The following is a 12,681-nucleotide window of genomic DNA, read 5'->3' as shown; positions in this document are numbered from 1 at the left end:
ATCCCCATGGACAGAGGAGCCTGGTGGGCTACAGTCCATGGTCGAAAAGAGTCAGACATGACTAAGTGAGTAAGCACGGCACACAAGGACTTTAAGGGCTTCCCTGGTAAAGAATCTGCTTGCCTATGCCTGCCTATGCAGGAGACACTGGTTTGATCCTTGGGTCAGGAAGATCTCCCAGAGGAGAATGAAATGGCAACCCACTCCAATATTCTTGCCTGGGAAATCCCATGGACAGTAGAGCCTAGTGGGCTTTAATCTATGGGGTCCCAAGTTGATCACAATTTAGCGGCTAAACCTCCTCCACCACCCCCACCGCCACCAAAGACTTTAAAAACGCATAGTCACAATAACTGGTATTACATGTAATAGGATCAACAATGGTTATATGATATTATGGAACACCCGGGCTATAATCAGTATTTTCTTAATTATCTCAAAAGTGTCCGTTTATCATTGTTTCATTCAAATCGGGAGCAGAAATAAGCTTCACACCTTGCATTTGCTTTATCTGTCTCTTAAGTGTCTTTTCATCTATAACCTCTTCCCTTTTTAAAATGCCAGTTACTTGTTGAAGAAACTGGGTCATCTGTTCTATAGAATGTCCCACATTCTGAATTTGGCTGATTCCATCCCTCTTGGTGTGTTTAACTTTTTTTTTTTTTTATTAAAACCACCTGTATTTCCAGGAAACTCACTATTTATCTAGAAGCTTGATTAAATATTTTGTAAGAATATTTCATACATGGATTATCTAAGGGCACCCAATGTGCATCCATTCTTAGAGATGCTGAGATTGAGTAATGGTTTTCTAGGTGTTGTCAGCTTGATACATCCTTTATAAAGTCCCCTATCAACCTTTCACCTAGTGGTCTGAGCAGCAATTGGTTCCTATTTTCTAGAGAATAAAAATAGAATCCTTCTAGACTTATAGTTTCAATTCTTGCTTTATCCACTAACTACTATCTTGGACATGTTTCTGTATCAGCATCTATTGATCTAATTTAGTTTTTTTAAATGGGCTTCTTACATTTTATTTCATGAGTGTATTACAATGTATTTAACCAGTTTAGAAATGTTTCTGATCCCTCATGAAGAGAAAGCCTGAGTCCTTAATTCTGTTTTTATTTCCTCTATCCCCAAATAGCAGAGGCTTGTGTGACCCTGTGCAGTATAAATTGGTAGACCAGAAGTGCAGCAGCATAGTGTCACAGGAGACACCCTCCCCTGTGGGGCGGGTGGAGGAGTGATCCCTGCTTTCCTTGCAGGAAGTACTTGGTTTGTTTGCTTTCCTGAAAAATGGAAGCATTTGCGGCCGCCTGATTGTAGCTTTTCCCAAAGTGGGCGGTGGGCCCCAGGCTCCGCAGAGCAGGGCAGCACACCTTGGTGGCCAGTGGAGGGTCAAAAATAAGAGAGTGACAGCCTCTGACTCTAAGGCCCCCAGTGGCCAAACTGGCAGCAGCATCTGCCCAAGCCATCACAGCACAAGTCAGCCTGAAGTTTGTCTCCGTTAGGGTTTGGTGTGCGAGGTTTACGATGGCTCTTTGGTTTCCAGTGTGGTGTATTTCTCAGTCCCTTTGACTTGTCTTTATTTCTTGCCATTTTCCAAGTTCAGTAATTCCGATACGAACTCGAGTCTGGCACTTGCCTTCAGGAAAGCAAAGCCCTAGAGTCGGGTTTCTCTGGGCTGAGGTATGGGATGCCTTCTGAAGTGCGGTGGGTTGGCCTCTGAAAGCAGGACTTTCCCAAGGCAGGATGAGCAGATTTTGAAAAAATGGAACCCAGGTGGAAGTCCTGAGATGAACATAGCTTTCTACCTGCAGGAAAGCAGGGAGAAAGCTTCCTCAGAGATAAAGTCTTGGAATGAGAAAAACAACTAACAAACGAAAAAGGAAAAACCAAAAAAGACCTCCAAAACTCAAAACCAAAAAAAAAAAAAGCCCAAAACAAAAAACAACAAAACGGAAGGACAAGCAAAAAACCCTCCCCAACCCCCCAGTTCCGTGTTAGTTTTCTTTATAGAGCAGTGCATGTGAATTAGTGCTGGATGCAGTGTGCCTTTTTGTTTTCCTTAATTTTCCTGTCTTTCTCCTTCTCCCAAGCCTCAGAAGAGGAAAGCGGAAAGCCTTTCCAGTGTCCCATATGCGGTCTGGTTATAAAACGGAAGAGTTACTGGAAGCGGCACATGGTGATTCACACAGGTTTAAAAAGTCATCAGTGTCCGCTCTGTCCGTTCCGATGTGCTCGCAAGGACAATCTCAAATCCCACATGAAGGTAAGCCCCCCGCGGACGGGCCCGAAGGCGAGGCAGGCACAGCCAGGGCCCTCGCACCAGCCGGGATCTGAGCTCGGGATCGTAAAGTAGAGTGCGATGCGGATAAGAGGATCCACGTTGGAAAGGATCTCGTTATAAGTGTCCTCATGTCCACTGGACAGCCCAGAACTTAAAGGCAGAGAGAAGCTTCAGCAGCCAGATAATATATGTCCTGTAGAACCATCCCTTCCTACTGGGGATCAGCAGCCTAACCTGGCCTTGCAAGGTGACGCTTTTGGAGGCACTTGGAGGAAAACTTGGGGAGGAGTAAGAGGCAGGAAAAGAGGTTCAGGAAGAGCTGTTGGACCTGCCCCACTTCCTGGAGGGAGCGCCCTCTTCTGTTGCTTCAAACCCAGAGGCACACCCAGAGACGTCATACAGAAAGTGGGAGGAAGTTGAAAGTCATCTGGGCTTTAACTTCCACGCTGTGGCAGGCTTGGGGGCCATTCCTGACAAAACTGGGTCCCCTTGAGGTGTCAGGGTTTGAGTTGTCATAATTCCCGGGGTCACACTTAGCAAATACCGGAAGATATTTTTTTCAGTGTCTATTAGGGACAGTTGGGGGGCTTATGCCTGTACCGAGCATATAGGGAATGGTCTAGACTACCTTCCACTCTCAAGTGAGCTGGGGGAAAACTTAGGCAGCTAGCAGTCTTTGTAGCAGACTCTTTTAATGCTAATTTTGTCTGAAATGCAAAGAGATCCAGTATCTGAGATGCAAGAGATCAAAAGAGCATGGGCTTTTGATTTTGACAGGCCTGCCTTTAAACCTTATTGCACAACTTACTAGCTAAGTGGCTGTGAGCAAATGCGTCTTTAGACTCAATTTTCTCAGCTGTTAAATGGGAATAGTTAAGTCCATCTGGAAGGGAGATCATTAATATTTAAGGAAATAATGGCAAAGTATTTAACACAGAAATGTGCAGTGGTAGCTGTTTGAATTCAGCAACTGTTGTTGAACACCTTAGTAATAATAACCATCATTTTTACTGATATTTGCAGTAGTCTGGCTGTTAACATTATTTGTAAAGTGTCTACTATCCTGCCATAGGAAGTGTAATGTGTAATATAAAGTGTAACATAATGAGATAGTTGCTTTCTCAAATTCTTGCAGTCTCATACTTCTGAATAGATCAGGAATCATTGTTTAGAACTGTAGATATAAAAGGAGTGTGATCAGACAGAGCCTCTACTGACGTTAGGAAATAACTTGGAAAGTTAAAAAAAAACAACCACCATAATATAACTTGTTTTCTACCTTTTGTCCCTGGGGAGTATAACATGTCCTTCATCATCAGAATCCATTTAACCAGGGGTTCTGGTTGGTAGAATTCTACTGAGCCGACTCAGGTTTTGTACTTGAACCCTCTTCATCCTCTGTCACCTCTTCCCAAAGTAAAATCTTGTATTTTACACCGGCATAAGTGGAGAAGGAGACTTTCAAAGAAGTGCCTTTAAAACTAAAATTTGCTTCCATTACTGTGCCCTTACACTCAGGTTTAGAAATCAGGCCTGGCAAATTTAAAGCTTCAGTGAGCAGGAAACTTGCATCTGGCCTGACACCTTGTAAGCCTGGTTTCAGCTCAGGGTCACTTAAAACAACCTATTTATAAACCCATGAAAAAAAAAAAAAAAAGCTGGGTTTTCAATAGCAGGAACTAGCGACCCTGAAACTGCAGGGAGATGAGAGGGGTGCCTTGGTGATACAGACGGTCGGCCACGACGGCATCACAGATGAGAGCAGCCAGGGCTCTGCAGGTCGTGGGGTCCTAGAACGCTTTCAGAACAAATCAATAACCAGTACAATGAAGCAGTTGTGTGAAGTGACTACTTTATTCAAACTCATGGTGTCCTAACCTGTTGAGCTTTTGAGGAGAGACGTGTGAGAGGGGCTCATGCAAGTTTTATTTCCTCAGATGGTGTACACTTTGTTTTCTGTTCTCCACCTCACTTATGGGCTCATGTTTTTTGCTTTCATCAAAGAATTCATGATTTAATTTTGATGAGATAGACTTTAATTTTGCGAGATTTTGAAACCATGGTCTACAGAGAAATATCATGGTGGTTTCCTTAGGAATAGATATTCTCTGCTGTGTTCCCCAGAGGCTATGTATGGTAGGAACAGATTTCCTAGAATGAATCCTGCCTCAGAAGCAGGGGCAGTATGGCCTAAAGGTTAATATCTCAAACCCCATGGTCAGAAAAACAAAAACAAAAAAGCTTTAGTTAGACTCTCAGTAGCTGTGGAGCTTTGGGTAAATCATTTAACCTCTCCAAGCCTCTGTTTCTGCTCTTGGAGATAGTAATTGTATGATATATCTCATGGAGTTGTTATAAGGGTTAAATGAAATAATGGATATAAAGCACTTAATATGATGCCCAGCATGGAGGAGCCCTCAGTAAATGTGGCTACTATAGTAATTACTATCCAAAAGCCATCTGAATATATATTCACATTTACATTTAGAAGTAAATCAATGACACGGCATAAAACAATGACTCTAAATTTTATTGCTTTTCTCTCTTTGTGATACAAAGAGAATTTAGAAAAACTGATGAAAAGAATCTGGAATTGGCCCTTAATCCCATCACGCAGAAATAACCATTATTACCATGCTAATCTGTAGCCTTCTGTATTTATTATATAGATTTACTTAAGGAACAATGGGATTCTAAGGGATTTGTTCAACTGTAGTACTTATTGGGTTCTAGGCACTGTGCATTTTCTGAAAGGCTGCCTCTTCTCCTTAATATATCATGCAAATATTTTTATGGCTTGCTTCGGAAGGAGCTTGTAAATGCCTCCAGCTTCCTCAGGGTTATCTTAGATTTCCATTAAGTCTTTTACAACTTTCCTGGATGAGTGAGCATACAGGAATTCAATACGGAATTCATAAGAGAAGGTGAGGAGGGCGGAGAACAGGAACACGGGTGAAGAAGCGGCCCTACACGGGCAGGGGTCGGGGCGCCGACGTTTTCCAGTCTCAGGTGTGCCAGGCAAGGCGGTGACTGCTGGGCTCACCCCCTCCCGGCCTGCCTGGTCCCCTGAGCAGGGCGAGTGGAGGAGATCTTGTTCCCCAAACTGTCCGACTGCTGCAGAGGAGATGGACACCGTGATGCAGCAGTCTTTAAACTTCTTGCGGCGGTGACATGCGCTCTCTGTGTAGGGCGACCAGCAGGCAGCCCATCTTTACGTGACCTGGAAAGAATGACACGCTTTAGTCAAGTGTTTCTTGACCGTAGCCGACCGAGAGCGATTTCGAAGGCAATGTCAGGCTAACGAGAGTACAGATGATCCCAGAAAGGGCTTTTATTGTTGGGAGAGCAGGGGCGAGCCTTCTCTCCGAGGCCAAATGCGAACTCGTGCCCCTCTGGGCAGGTCTAGCCCAAATATAACGCTAAGTGTGACCGTCAGCACCACATCCACTGTTTTTCTTTTCCACACTCACTCGTTTTCCTGCAACTAAATATAGCCAAGCCAGGCTTGGGTAGAAAAGGAGCCGTGCACGGGGCTTGGGCACAGACTCTTTTGAGTCCAGGGCTCCCTGTTGGATTTTAGAACCTGGACCCCATCCTTCTTCTTTTCCAGAAGCTGCTTCCGGAGCTTCGTTCTTGGATTAGCGCCTGTCCTCTGTCAGGGCAATAGATGTCAGGACATTTCTGAAACGGGATCTATCCCACCACCCTGCTCCCGGGGATGGCGGAAGCTTTCTGCCTAGTGACCTTTACCACCTGGCTCCAGGGCGAGCCGTGGGTGGCACCTGTCAGGGCTCCCTGGGGCTGTGACCGGAGGCCCCACAAGGTGCCAGCTCCTGCGTGAGCCAGGTAGAAGAGAGGGTGGGGAATGTTCCCGATTGTATGAGGGAGAAAGCAAGCGAACCCATCCTCTCCAGAGTGAAATCCTTTTGTTGTGAAAGAGCTGAGACAGTCCTCAGCCAGCAACAAGGGGTGTGTGCCACCCTCCAGCCTCTCCCCACCTGGCAGGCGGAAAGCCTTTTAATGAGCAAGGCTTTGCTGCAACTGAATTTAAGTGTATCTGGTTATTTCTTTGGAGAAATTCATGCTTTGGGGGACCCAGAATCTCTTCTGTTGTTTTTTTCAAAAAGCCACAGTGGGGTGCTGTAGCGACAGGATCTCACCATTAACTTTTAATTTCTTTGCTTTTGTTGGTCACTGAACATTATTTAAAAGTATGTTTTGGCTGGTGAATAATGCTTTTGGATTGCACTCAGAATGCATAAACAGCTGTAGTAAAACTTGCTCTCTTAGAAAGGAAGCCCACGCAGAGGGGCCAGGTGGCCCAGTGGATTAAGGAACCTTTAACCTTCATTCGACCTAGGTTCAAATCCTGCCTAGATCGCCAAAGAGGAGAGGTCGGTTTGACTTGGGGTTTGAATTCCATTCCCTCGTTTTTCCAAAAATCACACAGCTCCCCAAATCTTTTGGCCCAAATCTACACCATTGGCAGTTCCTGCTCGAGGGAGGGCCAGTCCTGAAATAGCAGGGTGGAGCAGGTCAGTGCTCAAGTACATTGGCAGAGATGAATGGGGAAGTTACAAGCTTACTAGCACCTGCCAGCTCCAAGCCTGGCTCAGGCCAATGCAATGATTTCCTCACTTTTTCAAGCCCTAAATTTGATCATGACAGGAAGGAAAGAAAAAAGTTTCTTCCCATTTTTACAGGTATTGTGCAGGCAAGGCTGGAACTGGGTTTCCAAGTCTGCATTCTTTCATTGTAGATGTGCCTATCTAGAGCCTGCTAGAAAGAAGCATATTTGGCACCTCTGGTTTCATCTTGCTGAGACTGTTTGGTGGGCATCAGCCTCTGGTTTTCCTCCTCCTCTGCTCCTTCTTTTTTTTTTTTTTTTTTTTTTTTTTAGAAGCTGCCTATAGATAGCTAGAGGAATACAGAAAGGAAGGGTGTCTTAGAAGCTTAGAGAGTTGTTTTTATTTATTTATTATTTTTGTCCACATTGCACAGCATGAGGGATCTTAGTTCCCTGACCAGAAATCGAACACATGCCCCTACAGTGGGAGTGCGGATTCTTAACCCCTTGACCACCAGGGAAGTCCCTCCCTGTCTGCTTTCTTTATATGTCCTTTTGCTCCGGCCACGTGCTCCAGGGTCTCAATTTCTCTATGAAACGGGAATGCCCTGGAGGCATTATTTTCCACAGTCTTAATTACCTAGAGAAGCATTTTTGGAAGTGGAAATTATGTTTGCAAAGCATAACTACTTCTCTGGGTGGTAATAATTGGGTCTATGCAGCATATTATATTGTGAGAGGAATTAACTTGACAGGGTACCTCTTTTGACCCCCCAACTAGTAATTACGTAAGTTCCAGTTGTGCTGGGTTTATAAAGTTTTCTTTGAAGACATCATCGGAGATGGGATGACTAGAACATGAAGAGGATTCTACCCTAGACAGCCTCCGTGGGCAGACAGTGTCCCCAGTTGACTTGAGTGTGGATCTACTAATAGACTCTTAACCTGTGTGGACCCGTTCTGTGTTTAGGGATGACCCTCATGACCTGAGGCACACAATGAAGTGCTCCTCTGGTGATATGATTCCCTGGGCCAGGAAGGGAATGGCAGCCCCGTTCCAGTATCCTTGTCTGGAGAATCCCACGGACAGAGGAGCCTGGCGGGCTACGGTCCACAGGGTCGCAAAGAGTCAGACATGACCGAGCAGCTAAGCGATGCAAAAATGCAAAGAGTGGAGGTAGAGCAGGGCGTTCTCTGTCGGCACGCAGCAGCCAGCTCACTCTTGTTGCTTCTCCGTCAGGTTCATCAGCACCAGGACCGGGGAGAGACCTTTCAGTGCCAGCTCTGCCCTTTCACTTCCTCCCGCCACTTCAGCCTGAAGCTCCACATGCGTTGCCATCAGCACTTCCTGAGGACAGAAGCCAAGGTGAAGGAGGAGATCCCAGACCCCGAGGTCAAGGGGCCTCCCCACCTCAGTGACAGTGCCTGCCTGGGGCAGCAAAGGGAAGGAGGAGGGACAGAGCTAGTGGGGACCATGATGAAGTCCAGCACTCCAGAGAGGACTAGCCAGGGTGGGGCTGGCGTCTCACCTTTGCTGGTGAAGGAGGAGCCCAAGGAAGATAACGGCCTGCCAACCTCCTTTCCTCTGAATGCTACCGACAGGCCAGCCAACCACACAAAGCTGAGAGAGCCCTCCGAGTTCGCGGCCAACAGTGCGTCCGCGTTGTTCAGCCAGGACATCTCTGTTAAGATGGCGTCTGATTTTCTCATGAAGCTGTCAGGTACTTGAAGAGGGGTATCCCCTCTCTCTCTCTCTCTCTCTCTCGTTTTCTATCTACCAGTATTCGTAGCTGTACAGTGAGCTGGTAGGACTAGGTGATGTCAAGGTCCCTCTAAATGACAATTGTCTGCACCCTGACACATTTTCTCCTTGAGACTTTTTTTTAACAGTCCTGTGGAAGAAGGCATGGCTATGGTTTGGGTCTCAAAACAACAGAGATTGTTGATTTCTTTCTGGTTTTCCCCTGTTGGGGGTCCTTGCTGTGAGGGACAGGTCACAGGGGAAGCCAGGTTGGTGACAGTTCTTTGTGTGACCTTGAGCCCTATTTAACTTGTCTCTCCATTGACCTTAAACCGTATTTAACTTTGTCTCTCCACTGGGTTCTTTAAAAGGGCTTGTATGGGACATCTTGCTCTGTGTATACTCAAGTTCTCGACTGCCTTGATGTAAAAGATTCTAAAGGACATACGCACAGAGTACTATTAGAAAAAGTTTAGAGTTTTAAAATTTGAGCAGATGGTAAAATTATCTTTAGGTTTTGTTTTTTCTAATGGAAAGTTTTTCATTGTGGTAAAAAAAAAATATATGAAATTTGCCATTTTAACCATTTTCAGGTGTACAGTGCCTTAGCATTAAATACACTTACGCTTGTATAACCATCACTGCCAGCTGTCTTGAGAACTTTTTCATCCTCCCAAACTGAAGCCTTGTACCCATTAGCCAAGAATTCTTCCCTCCGCTCTGCCCTGGTAATCACTATTCTGCTTTCTGTCTCTATGAACATAACTACACTAGAAATCTCATGTAAAGTGGAATTTTAAAAAATTGTTAATATTCTTTTGTAGCTGCCTCAATGCTTTTTAGAAAGAAGTTGTAGTATGTCATAAAAATGTATTATTAATTGATACCACTTTCACCATCAAATTATATATGATGTTTCGTTTAGTGGTTTTTTCTCCTTCCCGCCCCAGTTTCTTTAAGTTGTGGAATTGAATAGGGAGTGTCATGATGCCAAAGGAGCCCTGTTTTCCCTGACTTCTTTGTGATGAGAAAACATGTTGTGGGCCTGTGCAGCTCCTCATTATATTTTTTAAAGTCTGATTTTAAATTTTAAAAGAGATGTAGAGGGTGGGGAAAGGTCGGCAGAGAATTGGTTCTGTCTCTCAGTGAAGACGGCAGGCCCCACGATGATTTCCAAATGCCATTTCAGCTCTTTGGAGATTGACAATACCCTTTTAAATGGAGAATAATTGGTCACCACCTTCCTTTAAATGGACTGTGAGTCAAATTTCACTAAATGTCACCGCCAGGTGAATTAGAGGTTCTGCTTCACTCTGAAGTCCCTTTGCTCGGTGACACGTCAGTCAGGTCTTCTGGAGTGTTCCCATCGCCCCAGGTCTGTGCCCCTCAGGAGTGCTCAGGGCTGGTTGGAAGAAATAGGGAAGGGCAGGGGATGGAAGTGAGGCGTCGCGGAAAGAACAGAGATGGAGTGTCGCAGGGAGGCACCCCACCCCGCGCGACCGGTGAGCATACTCTACACTGCGATGGCCAAGTGGCAGGAAGTCAGGTGCCTGGACCTTGGCAACGAACAACGATCTGCCCCTGCGTTCTCCTCTCCCGTCCCAGCCTAGGGAACATGTGCTCCTGAAGACTCTGCATCTTATATATAAACGTCTTTGGAGATGTGGGGAAAGTGTAGGCTTCTGGGTTTCGTTTTGCTGCAGAGCCTTCAGTCTCCACTTCTGGGAGAGCACTCGTTCTTTCTTGATAGTATGTCCCACCAATGTCAGAGCAAAAGGGGCTCTTTCTCTGGGCTCTTCTAGTGCATCCTCAAGGGAAGGAATGCAATGGTGGGCGTATTTACCTAGGATGGCTAAAAGGGACATTTCCTTAGTTAGCAGACAAGGGGGAAACTGGAGGGGTGAGTAGCTCGTAGGAAGAAGGTGCCTTCTTTACTCCAGGACTCCAGAAAGTTTTTAAATCTTGAGGAAGGTGAGAGAGGGTGGAGGAAGGCTTGCTAATACACGACTTCTGGTGGGCTTAGCTATGAGTGCCCCGCATCAGTCGGTAATTAGCTAGGGACGCAATCTCAGGGAGTGTAAGGTAAGACCTGTGACTGCTGAAAGCCAGGCTTGCAAACAGGAGAAACACACGAGGAAAAGCCAGCCGGGAGGTTGGGGTGGAAAACCATGCACCCAGGCCTTCTCCTGTGATCTGTTTTCTTAGTCAGCTATTAACGGGGACTCGTTTATGGGTTTGGCAGTCGCAGTATTTACCGACTGATCAACGGGCATAAGAAAACAGATAACAAATGCACGCTGTTTATGCAAAAGGCCCGTGCAGCTATTTTATGGTGGCTTACTAGAGGTCCTGAAACCTGACTTGTGTGCACTGTTACCTAGCAACCTGTTACAAAGTCGCCGGGGAGTGAGATGCATCGGTAATTTTTGTGTGTGTGTGTGCATATTTGGATGTAAATGTAAACTTGCGGACAGTGCAGCGCAGCCCACGGGAGGAGAAGAGACGTGAAAAGGAAAGGAATACATTTTCAGGGGAGAGGGGATGATTATTATTTTTTTCTTCCACTTGCTCTCTGGTTGATCAGAGTCCTATAATTGATCGCGGTTCTCGCCGGGGTACTCTACTTGGCTGTGTCCGTGGCTGTGATCCCAGGACCAAAGGACTAGACCCCAGGGAGCTGTGGCTGAGCTTCTAGCTCTTTCCCTTATCAGATGTCGGGTTAGCATCGGGCCTTGTCCCCCAGCCTCATAATGGTGCCATTGTTCTCGTCTTGAATTTTTGAGCCAGGCTCTGTGCGTGCACCTGCTGGGACCCTAGGGTGCAGCTGTTTGTGGACACCGGGGCTGGGAGCCTCTGCCAGCCACGTCACTGCAGAACCGGAGCACAGTGACAAATTCAAGCGTGTCCGTATCTTCTTGTTTTCAAAAGCGAGATGGAAAACACTTGATTCTTGCTTGCTTGGTGATTAAGGGGAGTCTTTCTTGCTCCTTCAACACACAAATGACTTTAAGGGAACCCAGGAGGATTAAAGGGCTTCCGAGGTGTCTCTAGGGGTAAAGAATACGCCTGCCAGTGCAGGAGATGCAAGAGAGTGGGTTTGGTCCCTGGTTTGGGAAGATTCCCCTTGGAGTAGGAAGTGACAACCCACTTCTGTATTCTTGCCTAGAGAATTCCATGGACAAAGGAGCCTGGCAGGCTACAGTCCATGGAACCACAGACCCACTGTGCAACTGAACATGTACAGTAGTATTAAAAATTGCTGGTTGAATGCTGTTTTAAGGGGATTTGAAGACCACCCATCCCGATCCCCATTTTGAGGTTTCCCAGCGTCTATGATTGTGAAATCAAACCCCTTCCCCAAACCATCCAGTCTTCTCCTGCCTGAGCCCACACTTAACATTCCTTAGTCCTTCGTGATTAATGTTTCCTAGGACCAAGGCTTCCCAGGCTCAGCACTCAGAGGAGAGTGCTGAGGAGGAGCACTCAGAGGAGAAGATGGGGCAGCCCTTGCTGATGACTTTCTGCGATGATGGCAAAGATACTTTTGAAAACTCTGCTCTGCGTTTCAACCTAGGAAACAAGCCTTTGGGGGCTGCAGCCTGCATGTTTGCCCAGATCTCTCTTGGAATCCAGAAGACAGAGGCAGACTGTCTCATGTCAGGGCGAGGGCTTCAGTAGCCGCATGACTGGGGCTTTGCAAGGGAGAGGAGGTTAAATTCCTACAGTTTCTGTGCCATCTCTCCTTAGTCTAGCAGCAGTGCTCACCTTGACTGACATGAGACTTACCTGGGAAGCTTTTGTTTCTTACATGCCAGGGTCCAGCCCCACTGCCAGAAATTATGATTTAGTTGGTCTCGGATAGGACCTAGACATTGGTGTTTTCTTTAAAATCCTCAGATGATTCTAAAAATGCAGCAAGGCCTAAGGACCACTGATGTGGAAGCTGCACTTGCTACCTGGCTTGTTGGTTTGTTTCCAGTACAGTTGTAGTTTTTTTTCAGTACAGCTCTCTTCGCTCACTCTCTGTCCCAGACCATGAAAAGGGCTTGGTGCTGTGGCTTGGATCAAGGTTGACCTGAA

General features: G+C 46.2%; 1 protein-coding gene across 7 annotated transcripts in view; it reads left to right on the top strand.

Annotated features, from left to right (window-relative positions):
- ZNF827 (zinc finger protein 827) overlaps positions 1 to 12,681 on the top strand; it is a 192,280-nt gene that overhangs the window by 47,408 nt on the left and 132,191 nt on the right. For all 7 annotated transcript variants that reach the window (XM_025268127.3, XM_006065714.4, XM_044930474.2 and 4 more), the window contains exons 3-4: positions 2,103 to 2,275; positions 8,101 to 8,581. In XM_025268127.3, coding sequence (XP_025123912.2) covers positions 2,103 to 2,275; positions 8,101 to 8,581 — 654 coding nt within the window. The remainder of the gene's footprint in view (positions 1 to 2,102; positions 2,276 to 8,100; positions 8,582 to 12,681) is intronic.

Source organism: Bubalus bubalis, chromosome 17, assembly GCF_019923935.1.
Source record: "Bubalus bubalis isolate 160015118507 breed Murrah chromosome 17, NDDB_SH_1, whole genome shotgun sequence".
Taxonomy (NCBI): domain Eukaryota; kingdom Metazoa; phylum Chordata; class Mammalia; order Artiodactyla; family Bovidae; genus Bubalus; species Bubalus bubalis.
Note: the sequence above shows the minus strand (reverse complement) of the source record. Positions and strands in the feature narration are given on the sequence as shown.